We start from the raw sequence: 24,242 nt of genomic DNA, 5'->3' as shown, positions 1-24,242 counted from the left end.
ATTCCAACGAGTAAAGCAACGAAATAGTAGAAAGTACAAACAAATTTGATTTGTAATCGATTTTAGCTTTATTTGCCTGTACATTAGCACTGCATACGTCAAAATAAATCGTTGAAAACGGGAAAAGTTTTTTTTTTTTATTCATATTTTGCGGAAGGAGAAAGTCAATTTTTCGTAGCATAAATTACATATATACATATGCATATCTGTGTATGCTTTTGCTTCCCTGATTAAGCCAAACTATTTGTTGTATCTACCGCAAGTCGCGCCTAACTTCTTAGCTTGGCAAACACGTTTATAAAGATTAATTATTATTTCTAAAAAAAAACACACAGCCGCCAAGCTCGAGCTAAATCAAAATAAAACCAGACCCGTTTTAAAAAAAAAAACCACATATCTAACGCTGTAACAGCCAATTTTACACGGGCAGTTCGCACGGAGGAAATCAAAAATTAACACGAAACACAACTTTCCAGCCCAACAAATTATGTTTGTATTTAATTCGACTTGCTTAGATCTTCGAGTAAACACGCTTCACTATTCTCTATATTTTTTTTTCTTTTGCTTTTCTGCATAGTTGAACACCTTTTTGCTGTTGGCCAGCTTTGGCTTGAGGTCAATTTGAAAATGCGGGCTGCCGACCAAGAAAGCAATTTGCATAATCAACATATGAGAAAACCAAGCGCAAAGAGACGAGAATTTTTGGACAGCGGCGAAAATCGAAGAAGAAATATGAATGCTAATTAGTTTGAGCCATTGAACTCTGCTCGTTGGGGAGGGGAAAGTGGCGGAAGTGGTGTAGGAATTAACACTAGATAACTGAAAGAAATCATAGCATCTTAGCATAACTTTGTCTTTGTCTTCAATTAAAATATATGTATTAATTAAATTACTGGTACATGAACCGTAGAAAGCCCCGTAGAACGCATTGCATAGCTTTTGTTTCTTTTCACAATAAACTAGTTATGATTTTGGTACAGTGTACGCCCTGGCTAAATGGGTCGCTCCTAACCATTCTCCGGCTGACACGCTTTGAACTCGCAGACTTAATTATGCAAAAATCCCAAAGCGAAAGAGGCCGAAAAATGATTCTGGTCGAAATGCCGTTAGCCACAGAGTCACAGAGTTAATATAACCCGGGATCGCAGCTTGAAATGCGATTCAGTCGATCGAGAAGCGAACAAGAGCTAAGATAATGATGTGCGGCAAGGGATTCGGGATGATCCTGGTCCTGATTTGGGCCACGGCCCTTTCCAGCGACCTCTCGCTGGTGAGCGGTAAATTTTTTTGCCCTGTTTTCCTTGCAACTTGAAGGTATATGAATGTGTCTCCCCCCTTTTTTTGTTTCCGTGATGCCAAAGGTCAAACGGTGGCGCCGCTGACGAGCTCCACGAGTGCTCCACCCAAAATGGAGGTCAAGCCCACGAAGCCCATGATTGTGAATGCTCCGCCAAAGAAAGTGCAACTCACGGAAGCAGCTCCGAAAAGCAATGGCAGCAAGCCGCTGCAGGTCACCGGTTTCATCACCAAATCCGGCAACATCTACGAGATTGAGGACAAACGGGGCTCCATTGGCTCCATCGAGGGTCGCCAGGCGGATCAGGAGCAGATTGTCTGCAACTATGGCAACGTGGTGATCTACAGCGATGTGCCCTGTGATCAGGTGAAGAATGTGCGCGTGGGCGAGGTCAAACCCTTGAAGGATGATCGCGTCGAGGTTACTACTGAGAAAAATCATGCCGATGGCGAAGGCGAACAGCAATCGCAGGACATGCAACAGGAGCAGCAGCAGCAGGATGCAGCTGAGGACCAGGATCAGGAGCAGGACCAAGACCACCAGTCCGTGCAGTCAAACCATCCCAGGGGTCAGCAGAACAATCGCCGACGTCGCCGTCGTCCGCAGCAGCAGCAGCAGCAGCAAAGGCTGCAGCAGCAACGCCGTCGGCGACAGCAGCAACAGAAGTTGCAGCAGCGACGACGCAATGGCAACGGCAATGGCAACAACAGTTTGCGTCGTCGTCGCAACCGCAACAACAACAACAACAACCTGAAACGCCAGCAGCAGAGACGTCGTCGCCCTGGCAACAACAACAACAACAACAGGCGACGCCTCAACAACAACAACAGCAACAACAACAACAAGCAGCGACAGCAGCAACACCGCCGTCAGCAGCAACAACAGCAACGCCGTCGCCGTCCAAACAGAAATATCAATCGACAGCAGCAGCAGCAGCGTCGTCGCCTTCACGACGACAACATCTGAATGGGTTAAGAAATGGGTTAAGCTAGCCACGGCCCACGACCAACGGCCCACGGCCCACAATCTACGACCTACGACCTCTGAACACACAAACTCCACGAATAAAGCAACAACAACAACAACAACAAACGAAAGCAACATTACAAACGAAAGCCCCAAATGGAAAATTCACTTTGAGTTGGTCTTTTTGGTCCTGGGGAATCAACACAGGGGCAGTAATTAAAACAAGTGCAGTCCACGATGAGAAGGAGATGTCGGGCGGTTAGGAGGTTGCTAGGACGGGGTCAGCTTAAGTCCGAGAATAACTTTAATTCACTGGAATCGAAATGGATGCTTATATCTGATCCAAGGCAACAGCGGGTGGCATGAACCGGAGATTACTCCAGAAAATATGTTGTTTATTTTTCACAAAAAAAAAAAAAAAAAAAACAAATAGTCAGTATTATTTCTACAACAGTCGAGACTGTTTATCCAAATATCGAATGTCATATAGCAAAGGGGTTGTGGTGTAAACATTCCAATCTTCTGGTAATTAAACCCGTAAAAGTTCCAATTTCCCTTAAATGTACAGACCCTTGAAAAATGGAAAAGCTGGCAAAATATTCATGCCCCGCATATCAGCATGAAAGTGATTTTCGGATTTTCGTTTTGAAAATAAACTCTTTTCCAGCAATGAATAACCAGCATCAGCATATATAATATAAAATGCTTTCTGGCAGGGAACTTGCATTCGTATAACTATGCATAACTACGCCATACAAATCAAGTACTAATATTAAAATGTCAGAATTCATTCTAAAAGACATCTTATAAAATCTCCCCCTTGTTTCTTATTTTTTTAATCACTCCCGCATGAGGACGATCAAAGCGACCGCAGTTTGTTTGAATTTGGGGACCGACTTTGTGTTCGGCGTTGCCAGCTTGTCACTTTAATTGTAACTAGATTTTCGACTCGACTGTGCGCACACACCCTCTTGCATTCAGATATATGTGTATGTACGTAGGAGCTATATATATATATAAATATATATATGATATATATATAATTCTGGGGCTTTTCGGAGGGTAAAAATGAAGGGGTCGCTTGGGGCTGCGATGTCAACGTCAGCATCAGTTACACGAAGAAATTTGCGCGCTTGGGCCCAGCGCACTTAACACATAAAACAAACAACAACACGAGGGGGGCGGAGGGCGCCGAGCGGGGAGCTCTGGGCGGCAGCGGGCGTGCCAGTGCAGAAGGGGCGTGGCAGGTGTGTGGGGGGGGCGAGAGTGCTGTGAGCCAAGCGCGGCAAGAAAGTCATTCAAAAGTCAACCAACTTTCTTTTGAAACACGTTAAAGAGCAGCAGTGAAAAAAAATCCAGTGCACAAAACGATGGGTTGTGGAGGATGGTGAGGGGGGGGGTGGGTGGCTTAAGGACTGGCTAAGGTGGGCAATGGGAAAGGGGGGTGGGGCGGTTAGGGAGCGGACTATGACATCGCCCCCAACCAACTGCTGTTGCTGATTTTCCTTTGTTGTTTGTATGCACACAACGGAGCGTAGAAAGGATGGCTGCACTTGCCCGGCTTGCGCACTTACACTTGGAGAAAAACTGTGGCTAATGCAATAGAAAACTTTGAGAAAGGGAGCTGCTTATAAATGAAATACCCTTTTATGCTATGTATGATAAACAACTTTGCTTTGGAATCAGCATTTCAATTCCCCGCTGAGTAACACAATCTTCCCCTGAACTGATGAAAATAAATCATTGTTATTTTCATCAAATTTCTCCCAGTGCAGCCGCCTTCCAGCAGAGGGTTGCCATCTCTCCAAGGAGCCATCAAAATGTGACGTTGTCGCCGCCGTTGTTGTTGCTGTTGCTGGTGGGTATCGCTGTCATGCGTTGAGCCTGCAAGTTTATCACCTCATTGTTCTTGCACGCCCCTGTCTTCGACGCCACACGCCCCCTTTTCGGGCCCAGTCCCGTTCCGCCCACTTTGTCCTTATGGCTGTTGCTGTTTTGTGGTTTTATCGCTGACTGTGGCAGTTGAGCGAGCGAACCGCAGATGCAGCTGCAACTGCAGTTACTGCCGCTGCTGCAGTGGCAGCAGCAAAATCAACAGCAGCACCAGCCGCCGCAGAATGCCGGGCGGCATTTTTAAGGGGGCGTGGCTGCATTTGAGGGAAAGGATGCCTCTTGCGGTGGCCGAGGACAATGGCCAAGTCATAAACGGCGACTGCAGGAGGCATTTAAGCCCCACATTGTCGCGGTCAACGGCAAAAACAATTTTCGGTCAATTAACATTGATCAGGCGGATGTTGGCGCGCCCTTTTGGTCAATCGAGGAGTTGTCAAGTAGTTGGGGAAAATGCCAGAGCAGCGATTCAATTAAATTGATGAATGCATTCAAAATGGCAAACCTTGCAGTTCGGTTTGTTGGTGTTATATTTTGTTAAGCGACATGCGTTGGCAACTCTACACCCTAAATGAGGGTTGCCATCAGCATGTCTGAATACTTAGTGTTGCGCTCCTTAGCTGGGTCTTCTCCAACCAGACATTTCTCATTAGACCAGTCATTGGGTCCGTGTCCTTTCGCCCCACACCTTTTTAATTTTCGATGCTCGACAATGGCCAAAAGGAGCAGCCAGTGAGAGCAACAGAGTTGACCCCCCCCATCCACAGTGCTCCGAAGTGAGTTGCAACTAATTTCAGTTTAATTTGTGTCAGTCTTCGCCGGCGTCTGCTGCTTCTTCTGCGTCTGCTCTTCCGCTTTCTTTATTTCGCACTTGGCCCGGTTACTTATTATCCCTTAGCGACGTGTAAATGCTGCTAATGACGACGTCAAAAGAAGCCGCCGCCATCAGCAGGATACAAAAGCTCCTTGCCGACATCCCGCCGACACCACGGCCTTAACGAGTTCCGTGTTTAATTTGGCGGATTTATTATTTTAATTTGCGCCCATTTCACATTTAACACTTTGCGTTTCGACGCTTTGAGTTTCGATTTCGTTTCGACACTTAGACGAACTGTCGACCCTGGCAGAGCGGCTGACAACCCTAAGCCAGGGTTTCCCCTATATCCCGAAAAGCCCAGCAGACACAGCAAATATTTGTGGTACTTGGCCTGCCGATAAAAACCGGTTTTGGTAACTTAAAGCTGAAATGGCGATTTCACATTTAATAATTGGCACAGCCCGAATCGTTTCCTTCACTGCCCTTTCATTATGAACAAAGTCGCGTAAATATCCATTTTGGGTACCAACCCGAGGGCTTTTCCTGCTGATCTGAAAACCTGGCAAAGATTTTTGTCAGGCGATTTAAATAATTGACAGATTATTCTGCGACGAGCGCCGTTGGCCATCTTTGTTTGTGTAGCCTGAGTTTTTTGGTAACAACCACACTCCACCCCGTTGCCGCCCATGAAAATCAGCAGGAGGTCAATTGAATGGTTTTGTACTCCTCTCTCCCGGCAAAAAAAAAAAAAAACCATTACTTGCTATTGTACAATGCGACCGTTAAACTGTTTTATCTTTATGCGATTATGTCTGCTGGTCTATCCACCGGCCACGCCTCCCGAGCACCGAACATCTAACCACCACCACAACCTACCCACCATCCACCAGCTCCTAATGCGTGTGCGTGGCCCAAAAGAGAAGGACGGAGCAACTCTTTGCCCAAAGGATTTGTGTTTAACAAAGTTAAGTAGAAGACGTGCCTGAGCACGTTTCCACATCACCACCACCCAGTGGAGTACCACCCAACCTGCACCACCACCACCGCCACCCACCGGCGGCGCCAACCCCCTTGTTCTACATTTGTGCGCTGTCAATATTAGTGGCTGCCACTCGAAACTTTGCACAATGGCATTGGGGGTATTTGAAAAACTGACAGATTCATTGGGCGGACCAAAAAAAAATGAAGCAATGGCCGGAAAAGTAGAATAAACCAGGGACGCATAACATAAACCGGGATTGAAAATGAAAGAGAGATGCCAGTGATGCCATCGAAATATACTATTATTAGTATTAGTATTATACCCTAATCCCCTATACTATACTAATCCACCCCTTACCACAGCAATTGTTTTGTTACCATCTCGGCTGGTTCTTACCAATTCAGTGCCAACTTGTCTGGCTGAGAAATAAAACATTTTGTGCTAATTTTGTCACGGCCTTCGTTTTGGTTTTTCCCGCACTCGTTTTTTAACCCCCCATAGCCCAGAATTTCCATTACCCAATTTCCCCTTTGATTCGTTGCCATTCGGAGGCAACAACTTTTTGTCAGTTGTTTTAACTTGGCCTCGGGACAGGAAAAAGGGGTGGAGTTTTCTTTGCCGCCGAAGAAGTCGGAAAATAAGTGGATGATGGGGTTGGAAAAATGGGTGGTAGAATGAGGGGTGGGCGACTTTTGTGTTATCTGCAGTCAGTTAGTAGCGCAAAACTTTTTAAACGTTTTCGAAACAAGTTGAAATTTAAATAAACCTTTCCAATTTTTTGACGATGCCATTAACTCTGAGCAGTTTGGTCTCCCCGTCTCCCTTGCCACTTTTTATGGCCATCCCTTTCCAGCTGACTGTCGCTATCTCTTTCGTGTGACTCGCAGACCTTACACAACAAAATCGCCAGAGAAATGAAACTTTGTGTGTAATTTTGGCAAATAAAAAAAAAATTTGAAAAAGGCAACTGCAAGTTTGCAAAGAGTTCTTCTAGGCCAAAAATCCCCACTCTTAAGTCCGCTTAAAAAGCTTCTCCGTCAACCTGCAACATAAAATCGACTTAAATTTTTATTGCCGGAAAAGCCATCAGGCAAAAGTAAATTCGCTAAAATCGCCTTATGGCCTTACATTTTTAACCCACCGAAGTCCAAGCTTCTCCACCCACATTTTCCATTTCATGCACTGTACAGTGATTTCTCTGCAAAGCGAACACTGGACAATACTATGAATGATTCGTTGGAACAAATGTTCTATATATTTAATAGTTTACTGTTTCAAGTCTGCACCACTCTATATATACATTTATTTTATATTTTTTGTAACACTGCGAGTATAATATTTCGCTCTGCCCTTAAAATAACTGGAGCATCTGACCAGGAAGTAGAGCAAAAAGAAGAAGAACTAAACTAAAGGAGGCAAGAACTGAAAACAAGGAGGAAAGAAAAATAAAAATATAAGAAGATGCAGCCAAAAAGCGGCGTTAAAAAAGTGCCAACAAAATAATAAAAAGCTAACTTTTTACCAAGTTGACTTTGACACATTGGGCCAAACACAAACACAGGGCCACCAACACACAGTTGTTGGAAAGAGACGGACAAACTGCTTTAAGAAAGAGACGGCCAGCTAGCTGCTGCGCGAAAGAGACGGGCGAGGTGCCAAGTTACTGCAAGCATGAAAATGCCCGAAAATAAGTGCAGCAGAATATTTATTTGTGTTGCATTAAGCAAAATGAGAGTGGACATAAAGAACTTATGGAGAAAATGTACTCTAAAATGCATATTGCCGGCTGTCAAAGCAGAGAAAACGAGAATGCATTTAATGCATTTAATAAACCTAACCAATGAAAGCACAAGCCTTTTCAATTGATAACCAAACAGACTGATAAATAAATGCATTCATATTTTATTTCTTCACTTTGGCAAAGCAATTAAATTCTAATAAATTTATTAGCAAATAAAATTCCGTTTTTCGAACACCATTCAACTAGGTCACCGTTATTCGCTCTTTTCAACTACAATAATTTAATATTTTATTTACCCTTAAAACTTATTGAACAATCTGCGCGTTACAGAAACACTCCGCGTGCCCCATTAATTTGCCTTATCCGCGGTACGTGTAATTAACATCAGCTCTTTGCCAAAACTAACAAGCGTCCCAGACGGCCAAGAAGAGATACGGTGCGCGAGTCGAGAACAAGTCGAAACGAAGTGAGATTAATGGATTTAATCGCGAAAAATCAGTGATAAGCTCGCGAATAAATGGTGCCTCATTAGGACCGACCAACGAACTGGAGCTATAAAAGCCAGATAGCTGCTGCTCACCATTCACAGTTTTCACCGCAAGCCAAAGCAAAATGCAGCCACCACCGAAGACATACAACTGGTTGCTCCTCTTGCTTGTCCTTTTGGGCATTAGCCTGGCCAGGACAGCGCCGCGTCAGGCGACAAGTACCTACGTCATTCCGATGTCTTGGAACGATCTGATTGGGACGTTCAATTTCCCAGAGCCGCAGGAAAAATCCCATGAAATTCCCGAGCCGCGTGCGTTCTCTGTGAGTCTGGATGATATGAGTCCCGATGGACAGCAGGCGGATGATCTGCAGCAGGTGCTCATGCTGACCAGTGGACTGACTCCCGCCCAGATTGCCCAGCGCAGTCAGGGCCGGAACAATGAGGGTAGATTCTTTGGACGCGGCGGTACCACCGTGGTGGTGATCACCGGTGGTGGCGCTGCCAACAACACTAACAACAACAGTTTTGTGAGCACTCCTGCAAGCACAACCACAACGGGCACTCGAACCTCGGAGTTTATCCGTACACCAATTGCATACCCGGCCGGATTGCCCATGCAGTACTTCCGAAAGCGGCAGGATGACGGAACATCGATGTCATATCCGGAATTCCTCCGCTGGAACGAGGCAGCTTTCTATGGCGGAGATTTGGGTTTGAGCGGCTCCAATGGGGCCTATGGTCTGTCGGGCGTCCCTTTGGTACCCATCACCGTTGGCAACGAGGTGAGGTATGTGCCAATGAATCTTCGCATGTTCCGGCAGCTTGTCGGTGATCCCACTACGGTTGCTTCCCCACCACCGCCGTCCATCAGGGAGCAGGATGATCAGCTGGAGGACGACGACATATCCGCCTTGTCCTTGGGCCCCGAACTGGAAGTACTCGACGAGAGCCCCAATGAAGGAGGCCAAGAGGTCGCAGGTTCTGGTCACTCGGTCGCCGATTCACCAGGCTTTGGAATCCTTGGCCAGCGGCTGAGACAACGACCATTGGTCAGGAGGCGACCACTGCAGACACTGGCCCAGAATATTCGCCGGGTGCAGTACGTCAGAAAGTAATGGGCGGACCAAGATACCAAGATGCAACCATAATGACCATAATGACCATTAGATTTAAACAAATTTTTTTTTTACGAACCCGAAATAAAATGAAATGATAAAGAATCCAAACTCAGCTTAGTGGCCAATTTTAATTGAAATCAATTACTGACAATATAATCACCCCAACTAATCCAAGTTGTCAGATGTTTTAGATGTTTTCTTTAAACTACAGCTGAGTTTAAAATGCAGGGCTCACTTGAAAAAGAAATCAATAATGAATATATTACCTATTTTTCTTTCTTTAATGCGGAAACTTTCAGTTTAATATCTTTTCGTCTTTATCTAGAAATATATGATAATTTGATAGGCTACAACTATTTATGTGAGCCCATCTGTGTGTAAAAAAAATAAAACACAGGAAGTGCAAAAAAGGCAGACCTCTTTTCGCGAAACTCTCCATCCCAATAACATTAAGTTGATAAGTTTTTCCATTGGCCAGAGGGAAAACTTTTCAATTTTCCAGCAGAGCTTCACTTATTACCCATAAGCATTTTACATGAGCTCGGAAGGAGAAAGTTTTTCCAAAGGAAAACCCAATGAAATAGATGCGCTAAATAGATCGATTTTAATTTGCTGCAAAGACAATTCAATCAGTCAGGAATATGGAACTTTATGCGAAACCATGGGATGAGAGAGGGTTATGCCAAATTATCTGACAAATGTTTGCGTAGGAAATGAAGAAAATCCCAAACGGCAAAATGGCAAATAGTAGACGTTTTCCAGCCCCCACTCTCCGCTCAATTTTGTGTATGTGTTTCTAATTGATGGCAACATTCTGGGCTCTCAACTGTCAAGAAACTCAATAATAACAACAACAGATAAATGTACACCTACCTCCCCACATTTCGCATAGTCTAAAACCTGACTGAGACACAATAACAAATTAAATAAATATAAGGAGCTTTTAAGTTAATAGAAAATTCTATAATTGAATTGTATGCCGTACATTGTCTGGCTTCCACTTCTGAGGGCCACAGACCTCAGACCCTCGAAGATATTTAATCAGAAATGCAAGCAAAATAATAACCAAAGCTGGAATTCCCTCAGAAAATAAAACGCTCAGGAACACGAGCACCAATTTAAATTATTGATTGGCCAGGCAAAATAAATGAAATTTAAGCAAAGCAAATCAATAAAAAATAAATTAAAAAACAAAAAAAAAAAACAATGGAAAACGCATTGGAAATTATGATTGAATCGTAGATTTTTAATTTTCCCATCAGCATTGCGGAATAATGTATAAAAATAGCTTCTTCAATTATTTCGCTGGACACATATTTTACATATTCCCAATGTATAAAGGCAACTGATTTAATTGGAGTACTACTGTACTGCTCTTTTCGCTTCCACATAAATTAATCCTTTAAATTATATCTCTGGCCAAAGTTTTTCCGCACATTTAAGGGATTAACTAACTGGGCAAGTACAATGTCTGAAACGAATATGAACTACGAAACTTGTATTTGAAAAGCTGTCTGAACGTTTTATACATTTTTAAACTCGCACTCCCACTTGACCACAAGTGTTACAGTAGAAATAATAACGATAATAGTAGATACAAAGTTAGATGGAACGTCGAGCTATTGACACAACACTCCGGATGATTACGGAAAAACATTTTGCCAGACGGGTGTGTTAAAGCTGAGGGCCGAGTAAATCGCACCGACTCACGTAGACAAGTATCTTTGTATATTGTATATTGTATATTGTATCTTGTATCTTGTGTTTTGTATCTTGCTTTCTGTACTCCGTATCTCTCGCCTGTCAGGAAGCTCTGCGTGTGCGTGCTGGCTGGCGAGAGTTTTGTGGGAAACACTTTTCAAGATTAAAACAAAAAGATTTAAGTGAATTATGCCAAAGTTATTTGCCTGCTGGTGCGGCTCACGCACTCGACACTATCCTCCGAGAAAGTCACATTATGCCACAGATACTGGTCGTGTAATATATAAATATGTATGTGCAAGCCAAATACATTCAGTACAATCGAGCTCGAAAAACTAGTGACCCACTAGTACATATGATTTATATTTAAGAGCTGAGCTAAAGGAATCCCCAGATACCTCAATAAGAAATATATAAAAAGTGAAAGGTAAACTAGCAATCAATATCTCATTAAGTTTATGCATATAAATATGGTAATCAAAAATTTCACACATTATTTCAATAGACTTTTTTTTTCAAAATTATTACAATATTATAACATATTGGTATTGGAGTTGTTTACCTTGCTCTTCTGAACGAATGTGTATTTTCGTGGCGGGCAGACATGAGTTCGTTTATTTATTTATACAGCCTGGAATATATCTTTGCCTTCGAGTTTTTCCCCTTTGGCCAGTGCAGATTTATGCGAACGCATGTTTATTGTCGAGTTTATTAGATTTGATTTACTGTCCGGTGGTCGGAGAGACCTCTCAGTTTGCCTGAGCGTATCCAGTAGGTCTGTATATCGAAGACTTTCCCCATCAAGACCCCATCAAGATCGACTTCCCGTTCTAGGCCGCCCAATAATTGCATGTCATCGAGGCATCACGCAAGATGTGTCACTCCCTTCTTTCTGAGGAGGGTGAAATTTTTAATTGCACCGAATGATTGGCGTTAGGTGCTAGGTGCTATAAGAACGTAGCTCTTCAATCCGATTGCCAGCATTGCCCAAGGAACCACGTCAGAATGCAGATCCTTCACAACTTATTCGCACTTCTCGTCGTCCTTCTGGCGATTTTAGCCAACTGCGATGCGCGTCGAAGCGGTAAGTGAGTGATATTAATGGTAGCTACTGATTGATTCATATTTCTACAAATCAGCTTACCGCTTGCCAAAACTCCAGGGACGCAGTGCCTCCGGCAGTCCGGCGCCGCAGGATGTGGGATCTGGTCGGGATTTTATGAAGAAGTTCATGCTGATGCGGGGCCTTTTTCAGCAACCGCCCAGTGACAATGTGATCGTTATCACACAGCCATCGACCACAACTACCACGACCACGCCCACTGGCTCGCCCACGACAACCACCTCGACAACGACTACAACCACACCCACGTCCAACAGTACGGGTCGCTCACTGCAGGAGAGTGTGCATCGCCAGCAGCCGCAGGATGACGATGAGGCCCAGGAAACCGGCGTGACCACACTGACTGGCCGGGTGCTCGATGATCGCCTGGATCTTCCGGATGGCGAGGAGGAGCCGCAGGAATTGGTGACCCACAAACATACACAAAAGCCGAAGAAATTCAATATGAAGAGCGTAAAGTTGAATAACAGAAAGAAGAACTTGGTGAAGAAGACCCATCGACGGGTGCACAAGCATCCCCAGAAAAAGAAGCGACATCAGAAGAGGAAGCTCAACAAAAAACAGTCGGCGGCGAATCAGCAACGCAACTCGGAGCCCGCGGTAAACTTCATCGAACCCTACCATCAAGATCGAGGCCAATCCCAAGCTGGTGGTCAGTCCACCTCCGATTCTCGATTGCAGCGCATCTGGCGACGCTTCCAAATCGCCAACTAACTTAACCATTGTAGCTATAAATTCTTTTTTTTTCTTCCTTTTTTTTAAGTGCTATAACAAACATGAAAGCAATTTAAATCCCAACCAGATTCAGCAATGATTATTGAAATTGTATAAACAAAATATAGAACAGCTTGTGTGGATTACAAGTAAATCGAAAGTGGTTATATTTTTCTCTTACTTTTCAGGCCAAAAATATATGCTAAATAAAACAAAGATTTCAAGAAGATAACTTGGATATGAATAAAATAAATACACTAGGTTTTTTTTTCCTTAAAGTTGAATCCAACTACATTTCTATTACTTTAATTTAAATTTCAGCGACATTTTTGCGTAACTCTTCACTCGAAGAGCAGAGAACAAAGGTGTGCTGACAAATAATGGAATATCTTGAAGTGGTTTAAAATTTCATTTCGCCATATTTTACGGCAAATTGGGCAAGAACAAAAGGCACTTGTCCACGGATATACGTAAGTATGGATGTATGTATGTATGTGCGAACGTTTATGCAGGTATTTTATATAAACGTTTGACCCTGAAACTTTTCGCGTGGCACGTAAAACAAAATGGTGCGACCTGAAAAATCCTTTCCCCTTTTTAGCAAGTTTTTTTTTCTTTTTGAGAACAATTGATAAGCAAGGGCAAAAGGTTTGGATTCGGCCAAGTCAAGGACTTGCCGCACAATTTTATATAAATAAGAAAAGGGCACCAGGGACCAGACGAAATATGGCAACATGATATCCTGCCGCCGACTGTGGCAAGTTCAAGGATATCTTGCCCGCCCATAAACCGTGAAAATAAACCATGAACCGGACCCGAAAACCGACTCAAAAGACTGTGACACGTGCAGTGGAAAAAACGTACTTATTAATTGTAGCGATTATTGCACGGAAACATCAAAACCTTCCTTAAACAAAAACCTAATTTCCAAGAAAATATTTCATAACCCAAGAACCGCAGCACAAATAGGATTTCCTAGAAAACGAATATTCAATGCTTCATCAGTTATGCATCCTCAAACATTTTTCAGTGTACGACGCCTGTTCATTTCTCCGCTTTCTCTCGCCGTCTGTGTTTATTTTTTCAATACCCAAAATTTGTGCAAATTGGCAAATTACGCATAAATAGCGGAGAGCAGCAGATGTCTTGAGGGGAATTGAACTCTTGGCGCTGTCAGGTTCTGTGAAATTTATCTATCAGATCGTGGCGATTGGTGGTGGAATGCTAAACCGGTTTCCATCGATTAATTGGCTTGGGTTAGAGTTCACACAAGATCAGTGTTCCATCAAAGCAAGACGAGATCTTTGCTTGTCTGAATGATTTACAGTATCTCGATAAGGAAGGCCACATTTTACAGAGTTGTAAGGTCAAGGAGGTCAAAGAAAGCTGTTCAAGGTGCGGCCAATCATGTCATAGAATCTAAACATTTCTTTTCTGCGGCAAAAAATAAAGTCGATGTATAAAGATTAAATCGTAGACATACATATTAACAAATAGTTTCTATGATCATTATTCAGCAGAGAAAGTGACATACATATACCGACGACCGAGCCTCTAATTGCCGACACACGTAAGGGATACGTTACGAATTCTTCGATTGGTTGGTAAGGAAATACCTACCTAATTGCCAATTAATGTGCAAAATTCCTCGGATTCGCGGCACAACGTCATCCTTCTGGGCATCCCCAACTCGTTGCCCTCGCATTTCGGATTTTGGATTTCAACGGTAGAGTCTCGAGTGGCGGGCCAAAATCAAAATCAATATGTCGAGTCATCGTCATGGCTTCTGCCGCCTTACATGTTACTTCACCTTTGACCCCGAATTGCCCCGACCCGCCCAGGAGCCTTCTTGTGGGTAAAGGATATTGAAAAAGGCGCCGCTCGGGGAAACTTTTTTCATTTTTAGTTTGTCAAGTTGGCACAAAAGGGCGGCGACGACGCCAACTCCAAGTTTTTCTCTATAAAAAAGGCAAAAGAAAGGGGGTGGGGGGTGGGGGGGGGTGTATACCAACTTAACATTTGCACGCTTAAAATGCCCAAAAAAGCAGAGAAAGCCAAGGATAAAGGGGCGGTCCAAGTGCCAAAGTTGGTCCTAACTCCGGGGAAAAGCCCCCTCTCACACACCCCCCCCTTCTTGCCTTGACCCACCGCCTTTGTGCCGACAACTTCACTGCACTTTCTCCACCCATTTTGCCATCTTTACTGCAGTCTCTTGCGCCGCTTTCCCCTCTTCATTTTTTTTTTTTTTTTTTTTTTTGTTGGCCTTCTCTTCTAACTCTTTTGCTCGTTGGCCAAAAACCATTGCCTAGTTTTCGGCCGAGGTTTCTTGGTCGTCTGGCGCCATCTTGTGGCAGCCATGAGAAAGTCGAGCTTTACTGTGATGCCTCGTTAAAGCATACAACAAAATGTTATAGACGGCGCATTTAACGGCAAACATTTAACAAACTCTGACAGCAAAGTAGCTTTGATTGCAAACGAGGAGGAGGAGGCTTTACAAAATCATCCAGCTTGCATTTTCGAGCTCCGCCTGTCGTCGATTAAATCACGAATTTAAATTGTGATGCATCTGGGATATCCATTTACGAAATGCCAAAACACAAACCCAACGGGCACATACATGTATATGTATATATAAATCGTTGTAATTTATGCACGAGTGCGACAAAAATGGGCGATTTGCAAAGGGTTTGGCGGCAGGTGGCAATACAAAAGCAATTGTATAATTGCATTTTAATATGATGACTGCTGCAGTTTTACTGCCCGCAGCATCAGCAACTGCAGCAACTGCAGTAGCAGCAGCAGCAGGAGCAGCAGCAGCAGCAGTAATAGGCAGCAACAAATCAGCAAAATTCAGCAAAGGCAAATTAATGAATCCAGGGCAAAACTAAAACGGAATGCACAGTAGTGGATTGGGCTGTCAACGTCTTTTTTTTCACTTTTCACTAAAGATAATTAAAATGTAAGCCGGGGAAATTCATTATAGTTTATCAGTTCTAAAACCCGACAGAGGAAATAAAACAATTGACGATCTGACTGCATTTTTCATATGCAAAATTCATTAGAATAATGACATATGTGATAATTAGCATGCCATATGTATGGAGATTTTCGCTAATGTGTGTTGTAGATCAAAAATCGTGCAAATTCCCACAGAGAATTGTACTTTAATCTCAACTTACAATCTTTTGACCTGTGGCAAAATGCATTATGTCTAACGATTCGGCTCGGCTAAGCATGGCCACAAATTATTTGAGACTTACAAAAATGAATGGCAAAGTGTTTTAATTAAATAGCATTTGCAGAGCAGCCAAGTAAAGTAAGTGTGCATATTGCGTTTGCAGCGCCTGGCTGCAAAGCGATCCAAATGCATTTATTTATTATGCCAGGGCACTTTTGATTACGTTGTGTGGGTGTGTTGGTAGGGCGATGAGTAAATACTCCATGTCTAAATTAATGCCAGCAATTAAAATGCTTAACACTCGTTCAGGCCCCCCAAACCGATCAACTCACTCGGTTGGCCAAGTATTCCATTGTGTTGCCTGCCGCAGATACAAGTGTATCTCTATGTGCATCTGCAACTGCAACTGCAACGACTAGGAGTACCCTGCTGGACAGCTTGCGGCCATTGTAAGCAGCTGCGGTGGGTCGAATGCCTTCCGAATGCATTTTCCAGATCGGAGGAGCACTCCTTGAGCTCTGAGCTTGCAAATCCCCAGTCCCGAGTCCTTTGGCCGGTGTCTTACGTATGGAGCGTTGTATTGTCCGAATCTGGTCAAATGTTGGCCAAGACAGACGCTTTTGTTGCCGAGCCCATTGTTGCCAGCTAAGCCGCACAGTGGGTTGCATTCGTTTGCACACACCTTCATGGATTTTGTATCTTATATAGTGTAAACTATAACTGTTCAATTAGAAATTAGTAAATATGAAATACAAATGGTAATCCATAGTGGTGGTGCTAATGTGCCTGCGAATGTTTCATAAGGAAACACACTGTTCCTGCAGTCAACTAATGCAATTAATTATAGTGCTGATGATGCATTGAAAATCTGACACAGAAGCTATTCGCTGGCAGAGCTGGCAGAAGCAATCGAGCTGACTGATGCGCTCAACTAATTCAAGGAGTGCGGATGGACCAACCACCCACTGACTCACTGACTCACTGACTGAATGACTGGCTGACGTCTGTCCGGAAAATCTGCCACAATCGGACAAATGGACGGACAATAATTTCCATGTAAATGGTGGGAAGCTCGAGCTTCGCTTAAATAAACATCTTGGCTAGCTGAAATGCTTAATGCACTCGGCTTTCTCGCCAGCAAATTGCTTCCACCCAATGCTCCATACAAGAGCTTTAAAATGTTGACAAGCTGGCTGAAATGCGTTGGCATATGGAGTAGATTACTAATAAAGTGCCTACCAGTGTTAGGGATTAAAGTGGACGAGAATATATATATGTACAGCAGGTCCCTTTTAAACATATTCGTTTATTTAATAAATTTCATAGATTCAACCATCGACCATCGAATTTAATGAGCAAGCTTGGCCATTTTTGCGTCCATTTCTATGGTTGTCTGCAAACTGATTTAGTTGGGCTTCAAGTTTTAGGAAGCGCCACGACGGGGAAGGACGTGCTTTTAGGCATCTGTGCACTCGACTCTCAAAAGGCCCAACAATGAAAGCCAGCTGCAATTTAATTACCGCTCCAGGGGCGGGTTAATGGGGATGGGATCTGCTGGTTTTCCAGATGGACTGCTGCCTCTTCTGCAGCCAGCTTGTAGTTTTTGGCATATAGTTGCATATTGCCGGATAACGCTATCCTCCCGCAGGTTTTAATCCTCCTCCCTGTCGCTGCTTTTGGCGCAATCGAGTGCTTTCTTGCTGCTGCTGTTGCAGTTGCGATTATTGTGAAAATAAAAAGAAAAACGCATAAAAATTGCACAATCCTTTTGCCTTGGATTACCTCCTCGTGAAGCATCCTTTTCGCTTAACCCTTTAATTTGCACAGGGGTTTATTCTCTCGGTAGCCCCAATGATGTTTGAACAAATTTTGAGTAATTTGAAAACATTTTTATTTTGCAGCAGAACTTAAAAACCTTCACTTTTAGAAATCAAGTTGGAAAAAGCACTTGTAAGTGGTATCAAGGGGTTAAACCTCTGCCCACCTTTGGGGGCTTTTGTTGCTTTGGCAACGAGAAAAGCGTTCGCGTTCTAACAAAAGATGCAACCGCTGGTAAGCTGAAGCCGCACCCCCTTTTGCATGCCGCCCATGACCATGCCTCCACGCTTCGCTTAACTAATTAGAGCGTGTGAGAAAATGCGCGAAAACTGCCTGAACTGGCTGCAAATAAGACAAGGGGGGGGGGACGTAGAGGGGGTAGACAACTGACGGTAGTGCCACTTCCTGGGCCCTCCATGCTCCTCCAATTGCCACCCATCATTTGCCTGGTTCATTCAGTCGTGTTCAGTATAATATGCACACGCAAAGAAAAAAGTCAAATAGGCTAATTGATTCGAGCCCTATTCAAAAACCAATTCATTTTTAAAACCCGTGAAGATATCACCAATTTACTAATTTTAATTTTTGTTTTTGTGTAATTTCTGCTTTAAAGAACCCCCACTTAAGAGCAGTTTATGTATCAACAAGTTCTTAAGCGTCGTCTCTTTTGGGACTCCCGTAAATTTGCCCGCAGCTGCCATCTTGAGTCCGTCATCCTCCGCCCATCCTTCATTCTCTGCATCCGGTGGGCGTGGCCACGGCTTCTAGGCCAACTTCCAAAAAAAAAAAAAACACATTTCAATTTTCCACATGGGAAATGTCGCGCGCCGAACCAATTTATGATATCCGCAAAAGTGGCAAAGGCACAAAAAAAAGTGAATAAATAAAAATCGAAAAAAAAAATAAAAATAAAAACAGAAACAACAAAATATTGAATACCAGACAGCCGTTGGGGGCGATGGGCGTGGCAACAGGCAACGTTGACAGCAAAAAATGAAAACAAGTGCATGCCGTTGAAGATGAGCAAATTTCATCAGATAATTGCGAATAACAAATGCGCTGAAGAACAGAATACGTACATATATAATTTAAAAAAAAAAAACAATAAAAACAGCACAGCATCTCAATACATGCAGATTTCTTTGGATAAAAGTTGCACATAAAAATATTGACATGTGATTATATAGATTATAGATGCCATATTCCTTAAATATCTCTGTTCAAACAAAAAATGGAACGTATACATTTTTGAGAGCCCAATGCTCATCGATTCGTGGATACCCGACTTTAGTTCACACTCATATGCCAATTCTGTTTGCAGAGTGCATAAAAAATATTGAAAGCGAATAATATTTATATCGCGTGTCGGTATCCATTATGCTGCGTTGTATCTATCCGTGCTTTTCTTTCCCATTCCAAAAAAAAAAAAAAAAAAAGAACAACAAAAAAAAAATGGGAAAACGCATATAAATAAGTTGCAAATAAAGCGAAGCGTATTGGTAATAATTTTAAAATTTATGTTTATTTACAATTACAGTTTATTTGCCAAAAGCACACAAACAACGAAAATAAAGCTTCACGCACACACTAGCAATTGACCACGCCCCAAATATGGGCGACCGAACAAATTCCCAATCACAATTTGCTCAAATCTGTAGGCCATTTCAATTTTTGATTGAATACCTCACACATTTTAGATTCGACTTCGCAACGCTCAGCGCCATTTTATTAAGTTCTTCAAGTGAAAATGTGTTTATTTTACTTACTATATGTTAAATTTAAATTTAAAATCTATTTTAAAATCAGGTGAGCAGGAACTGCTCATCTCATTTGCAAGAAAAGATTTTTCGAATTACCAATAATTAGTCACAAATCAAGTGTTCAAAAAAAATGAATCAACACATATTCAGAGGCAGTGCAAATATATAAAATGTGCAACATACATGTACTCGTATTTGTTAATGCAATTATTGCTTGACTTCGCTTAGACAGCGCTTAATAAATGTTTATTAATCATATTTGTAAACAAATTGCCATTGCGCACCATTTGTGAGCAATTATTTATTTATGCCAATAAACATTTTCCATTTTCCACTTTCGCAATTTGCACTACGATCCGCCACGCCCCCCTTTTGCCCATCACCCCGCGGTAGCTTTAATCCAAGAGTTTGCATTCAACATTTTTATTATTGAATTTTAATTAATTTAACAAATAATGGCTGGCTAGCTGGCCGTTTGGCCGTTTGGCAAAAACAAATTCGTATTTATGCTCAACGCAAATTATAAATTACAAAATGCTCTACACTCTCATTTCGATCATCATTTAATATGCGACTAAAAGCCGTTTCGGTTAAATTTTGAACAAAAAAATGCGAGAGCTTCCATTTTCGAAATGGGTAAGAGCGTTTTCCAAATGGATGTGTACGCAAATTATCACAAATGGGTTTCCAGGGTAATGTTCAAACCCACTCTTCAGATATACAATATATACCGATGCCGATGCGATACAATCGATATGCCAGGCCTATGCCACGCCCATAAATTGGCTTAATGCCGTGCAGACCAAAAAAACAAAAAAAAAATGGAGCAAGTGAAAAAATGGGAAATTCCGGAGGGGCAAAAAACCAGAGGAATAAAAGGCAGCAAAAGACGAAACAAAGAGAACTGTAATTGATATTTGCTTTATATGTTTGTGCACACAGCGAAATTGAAACAGTAAACATATTTTAACATATGGCCGGCCAGACATATTTACTTTTATGACTTCTGACGACCCGATACCGCTACCCGATATCGAATAACTCGAATAACCGATTCGTGGCTGATTCGATGGGCGCGTGGGTCCAGGAACATGGCGTTCGTCATTCGATGCGAAATCGATAAATTAATTAGTGCAAAGTGACGTTCGAAAATCGTCAACAACTTCAAGGATGCAATCCAAGAACTAAATTAAGGCATAAACGCCAGACGCAGCACTGCTGAACGAAACGCTTAAGGATTCATTTTTTTTTTTTTTTTTTTTTGTTATTAATTTCCAAGTATGGAGTTCGGTGAAGGATGGCATCGTTCCACTGCAAGTGCACTGCATTGGGCTTGGGGAACATTTGACCAGTCCAACGACGCCACCCACTTCGTTGCTCACCTTGCGATGCTATTTTATATTTTGGTAATTCTATACCCAACGGATGCAAGCTGGAAATCCTTTGCCATGGCAGCTGTTGATTTTGCCTTGAAATGTGAATAATGTTGAAACTTAATTATACACAATTCAAACCAAACACAGGTAAATCTGTGAGAGAAGATGGTCTACTTAGGTGCAGTCGTAGTCGAAATATGATCCATATTTGATTGAATGAGATGTAATTATGAAACATTTATGAATAGCATCAATTGATAATGCCAAATTCTCTGCTATGATCATTTTGTACTAGATGTGACCGATGAAACCCCAAAACAACGTCGAGAGCCATTGAAATTGTAAATTTAATTAATTTTATAATGCACTGGTGGTGGTCGGTTTCATTTGTACCCACTCCCACTGAGTTGTTCTCGATTGTTGTTTTTCATGGACGGTACTCCCCGTTTACGGTTTTGCCTTTTCAGTAGTGTCCGTCCACGTCCACGTCCACATCGCTTTCACTAAATTGACATAATGACCAAATAATTTTCCAGTTCGATGAGCTCCCGGCCCAAAATGACAGGCGAAAGGGCTTGACGGACGGGCTGGAATCGATGGGGGATTTTCAATTTTCGCATCACATTTAATGCTAATGCTCGATTTCGAGTGCTGCAAAATTTATTGTGCATGTCAACATTAATTTGCGAAATCTATGCAGTGACCTGACTATAAATATATATATATATATATGCTGTAGGTGACTATGGGACTCGTGTATCGCGGCAATTAATCAGGCGAACGATGCAACAGCCCAGGAATCTGGATAATTTGGCACTTAAAAAGGGTGAAGACCGTCTTCAAAGGCATTGAAGGGTGTCGCCTAATGTCGTTGTCAAGTGACGAGTCGACTTCCCCAACTGGGACCCTTTTTTTTTTTGCTTTTTGTGCAGGGTATTCTTGGGGATATATGGCCTTTCTCAGATGGTTCGCAGAATATGAATGTCAGCTTTACATATTTAATATATATCACATTTGTAGAAAGAAGTTAAAAGGACTTACCCTCAATTCTACTGTTCTACTTCTTAGGTAAAGTTTTCCGTTAGCAGTTCAATCTGAAAATAAGATATTAATTTCATTTAATATTTATTTGACAAAGGGTAACCCGTAGTCGCTTCCACGCCCACGATGTTATTTCATTGAATTTTATTTTTCTTTTTTTTTTTTTTTGTTCGACCTCTTGCTTTACTTTTCTTCCCTCAAGTTTTCCCCGGGACTCGTTTAGCCAGACATTGGGGACAGGACTGAGTAAAAGTTCCATTTATCAATTGATTGACTAGATAATTGCCAGCAAAGTGAAAGATAAGCGAAGGAAGGACGCACTGCAACAGTTACTAATGATCCTGGAGGCCTAATCAGTGTTTACCCCTTCTTCTTTTTTTTTTCTGTCCAGCTTTTTTATGCTATTCGCTATTAGTAAAGAGCTGAGGAAAATAGGTTTTAAAACTGGAAAACGCTGAATGGTGTTCGGCGGCGCTGGTGTGACAAACGCAGGCCATAAAGCCATAAATGTCGGGCCATAAATTATGCGGCTAAGGGTGGTCAGCATGGGTTAACGGCAGGGAAAGTGGGCTTTTTGGCCAACGGGTGACATGTGTGAAAATGCACTTTACCGCCACTTGAATGTTTGATGGCCAACTGGCGGAATCAACTGGGATTCGCTGGGAATTGAGGGCTTAAAAAGTGTCTGAGCCGTCACTTCATTGGATCACCATTTATTTGGAGAGAAAACTAAAAACTTTTAAATGCGCAAAAATGAACATAACAATTTGGCACATCATCAAAAATCATATGTTTTCGTTGAAGCCTTGGCTTCATAAATAAATGAGATCAACTGCCGCAACACTTGCAGCACATTTCATTTGCAGCGATCTGCTGGCCTCTGGGCACAAATAGATTTACTTGGCATTCACATCAGGGCGGCATTGTCCGTGCGACACCTATGGCCGTCGCCCCCCTTTCCCTAACTTCCACCACTTTCTCATCCCGCCGCAGCTCTCCTTCCTCCGACAGTCGATCTGGCGCCGTGATAGAGTGCTGCGACACTGAGTAATCTATTTTGTGTGCGAGACTCGCACGCGCAGTCAGCCAGTCAGTCAACTACCCACCCACCCACTGAACCACCCACTCCACCCGGCCAGTCCAAAAAAAAAAGAAATAAAAAAAAGTGTGTGTCTCTAACACACTAATAATGGCATATAAAGTCGCTCGCACACGTCTCTTTGGATGCTGGATGTTGAATGTTGGGCTTCTCTATCCTCACATCACATTGTGCCTTTTTACGGCGGCGGAGTGGGTGTTCCTTGTTTTCCTTTTCCATTTTTTTTCCCCCCCCCCCTTTTTTGGCGAATGGCTCTCTTTTGTTTTTGGCGTTTTTACAACATGGCCAGCATAACAATGTCGCAGCAAACGAAAAATTGCAAGTGGACACATGAATTATGTGCAGCACTCGAGTTAAACAACCGCCGGGCGTGGCCCCTGTAGCCCCGATACCTATAGCTCCCCACATTTCCGCATTTCCACAGGCCCGCGCTATAGCTTTTGGGTCCTCCGGCGACAGGCGAAACACAAAAAGCAGTGCCGCCTGCACTGCAAAAAATTGTGGCATCCTTTCGCTAGCTATACGTTCTTAAGCCGAAAGGTGTGATTCATTTGAAAGAAAACTATGCTGAAAGCTAATTGATTTTTTAAGGCCCAAACGGGCTCTTTCTTGATTAGCTACAGTTGATATTACATTTCGCTCAGTGTGGCCACTAAATGCACGAGTACTCCGAGTTTCTTTTCCCACTCCGCGATTCGTGGGGTTGTATTTTTTATATACACATGTGCTCGGTTTTTGTTGGCTGCCCATTGGGGACGCGTTAGTGGTCCGTGGCCGGGTTCCGGATGTGGATGAGGATATGACTGCGGATGGGTATGGGAATGGGGATGAGGCTGGGTATGGGGATAAGGCAACGGATGAGGACGATGTAGAAGACGGCGAGAAGATGAAATGGAAGCCAAGTGAAGTGAAGTGAAGTGAAGTGGAGTACACTGTTGACTTCGACCGGGTCTGGCTTGTTTTGGAGGTCACCCTGGTGTGGGAGTTCGCCATTGGGGAGTTGGCTTTGCGGGTATTAAATTATACATCATTTTGCAACAAATGATGGTCGTTACGTAGCCCCATCCGGAGAACCAGACGCAGCACCCCGTCGGCTCATCCCTGGCGTGGCCACCAATTGTTTTATTCGAA

The 24,242-nt window shown here is 42.9% G+C and overlaps 4 protein-coding genes across 7 annotated transcripts in view; 3 read left to right on the top strand and 1 right to left on the bottom strand.

The window, feature by feature from the left end:
- kirre (kin of irre) overlaps positions 1–24,242 on the bottom strand; it is a 394,149-nt gene that overhangs the window by 249,704 nt on the left and 120,203 nt on the right. For all 3 annotated transcript variants that reach the window (NM_001258578.1, NM_001258579.3, NM_080320.4), the window contains exon 3: positions 22,013–22,065. The gene's annotated coding sequence lies outside the window, so the exon portion shown is untranslated. The remainder of the gene's footprint in view (positions 1–22,012; positions 22,066–24,242) is intronic.
- On the top strand, positions 1,168–2,603 carry CG14418 (uncharacterized protein). 2 transcript variants are annotated; one of them, NM_001272268.1, is made up of 2 exons: positions 1,168–1,270; positions 1,362–2,603. In NM_001272268.1, the coding sequence occupies exon 2, from the start codon at positions 1,409–1,411 to the stop codon at positions 2,261–2,263; it is 855 nt and encodes a 284-aa protein (NP_001259197.1). In that variant the 5' UTR covers positions 1,168–1,270; positions 1,362–1,408; the 3' UTR covers positions 2,264–2,603. The 2 variants fall into 2 exon arrangements, with proteins under 2 accessions (NP_001259197.1, NP_570033.1); NM_130677.2 differs by having other exon boundaries at positions 1,168–1,277.
- CG14417 (uncharacterized protein) lies at positions 8,296–9,401 on the top strand. Its single transcript, NM_130676.2, has one exon. The coding sequence runs from the start codon at positions 8,306–8,308 to the stop codon at positions 9,296–9,298; it is 993 nt and encodes a 330-aa protein (NP_570032.1). The 5' UTR covers positions 8,296–8,305; the 3' UTR covers positions 9,299–9,401.
- On the top strand, positions 11,976–12,945 carry CG14416 (uncharacterized protein). Its single transcript, NM_130675.2, has 2 exons — positions 11,976–12,086; positions 12,142–12,945. The coding sequence occupies exons 1-2, from the start codon at positions 12,008–12,010 to the stop codon at positions 12,837–12,839; spliced, it is 777 nt and encodes a 258-aa protein (NP_570031.1). The 5' UTR covers positions 11,976–12,007; the 3' UTR covers positions 12,840–12,945.

Source organism: Drosophila melanogaster, chromosome X, assembly GCF_000001215.4.
Source record: "Drosophila melanogaster chromosome X".
Classification (NCBI taxonomy): Eukaryota; Metazoa; Arthropoda; class Insecta; order Diptera; family Drosophilidae; genus Drosophila; species Drosophila melanogaster.
This window is presented reverse-complemented; position numbering and strand designations above follow the sequence as displayed.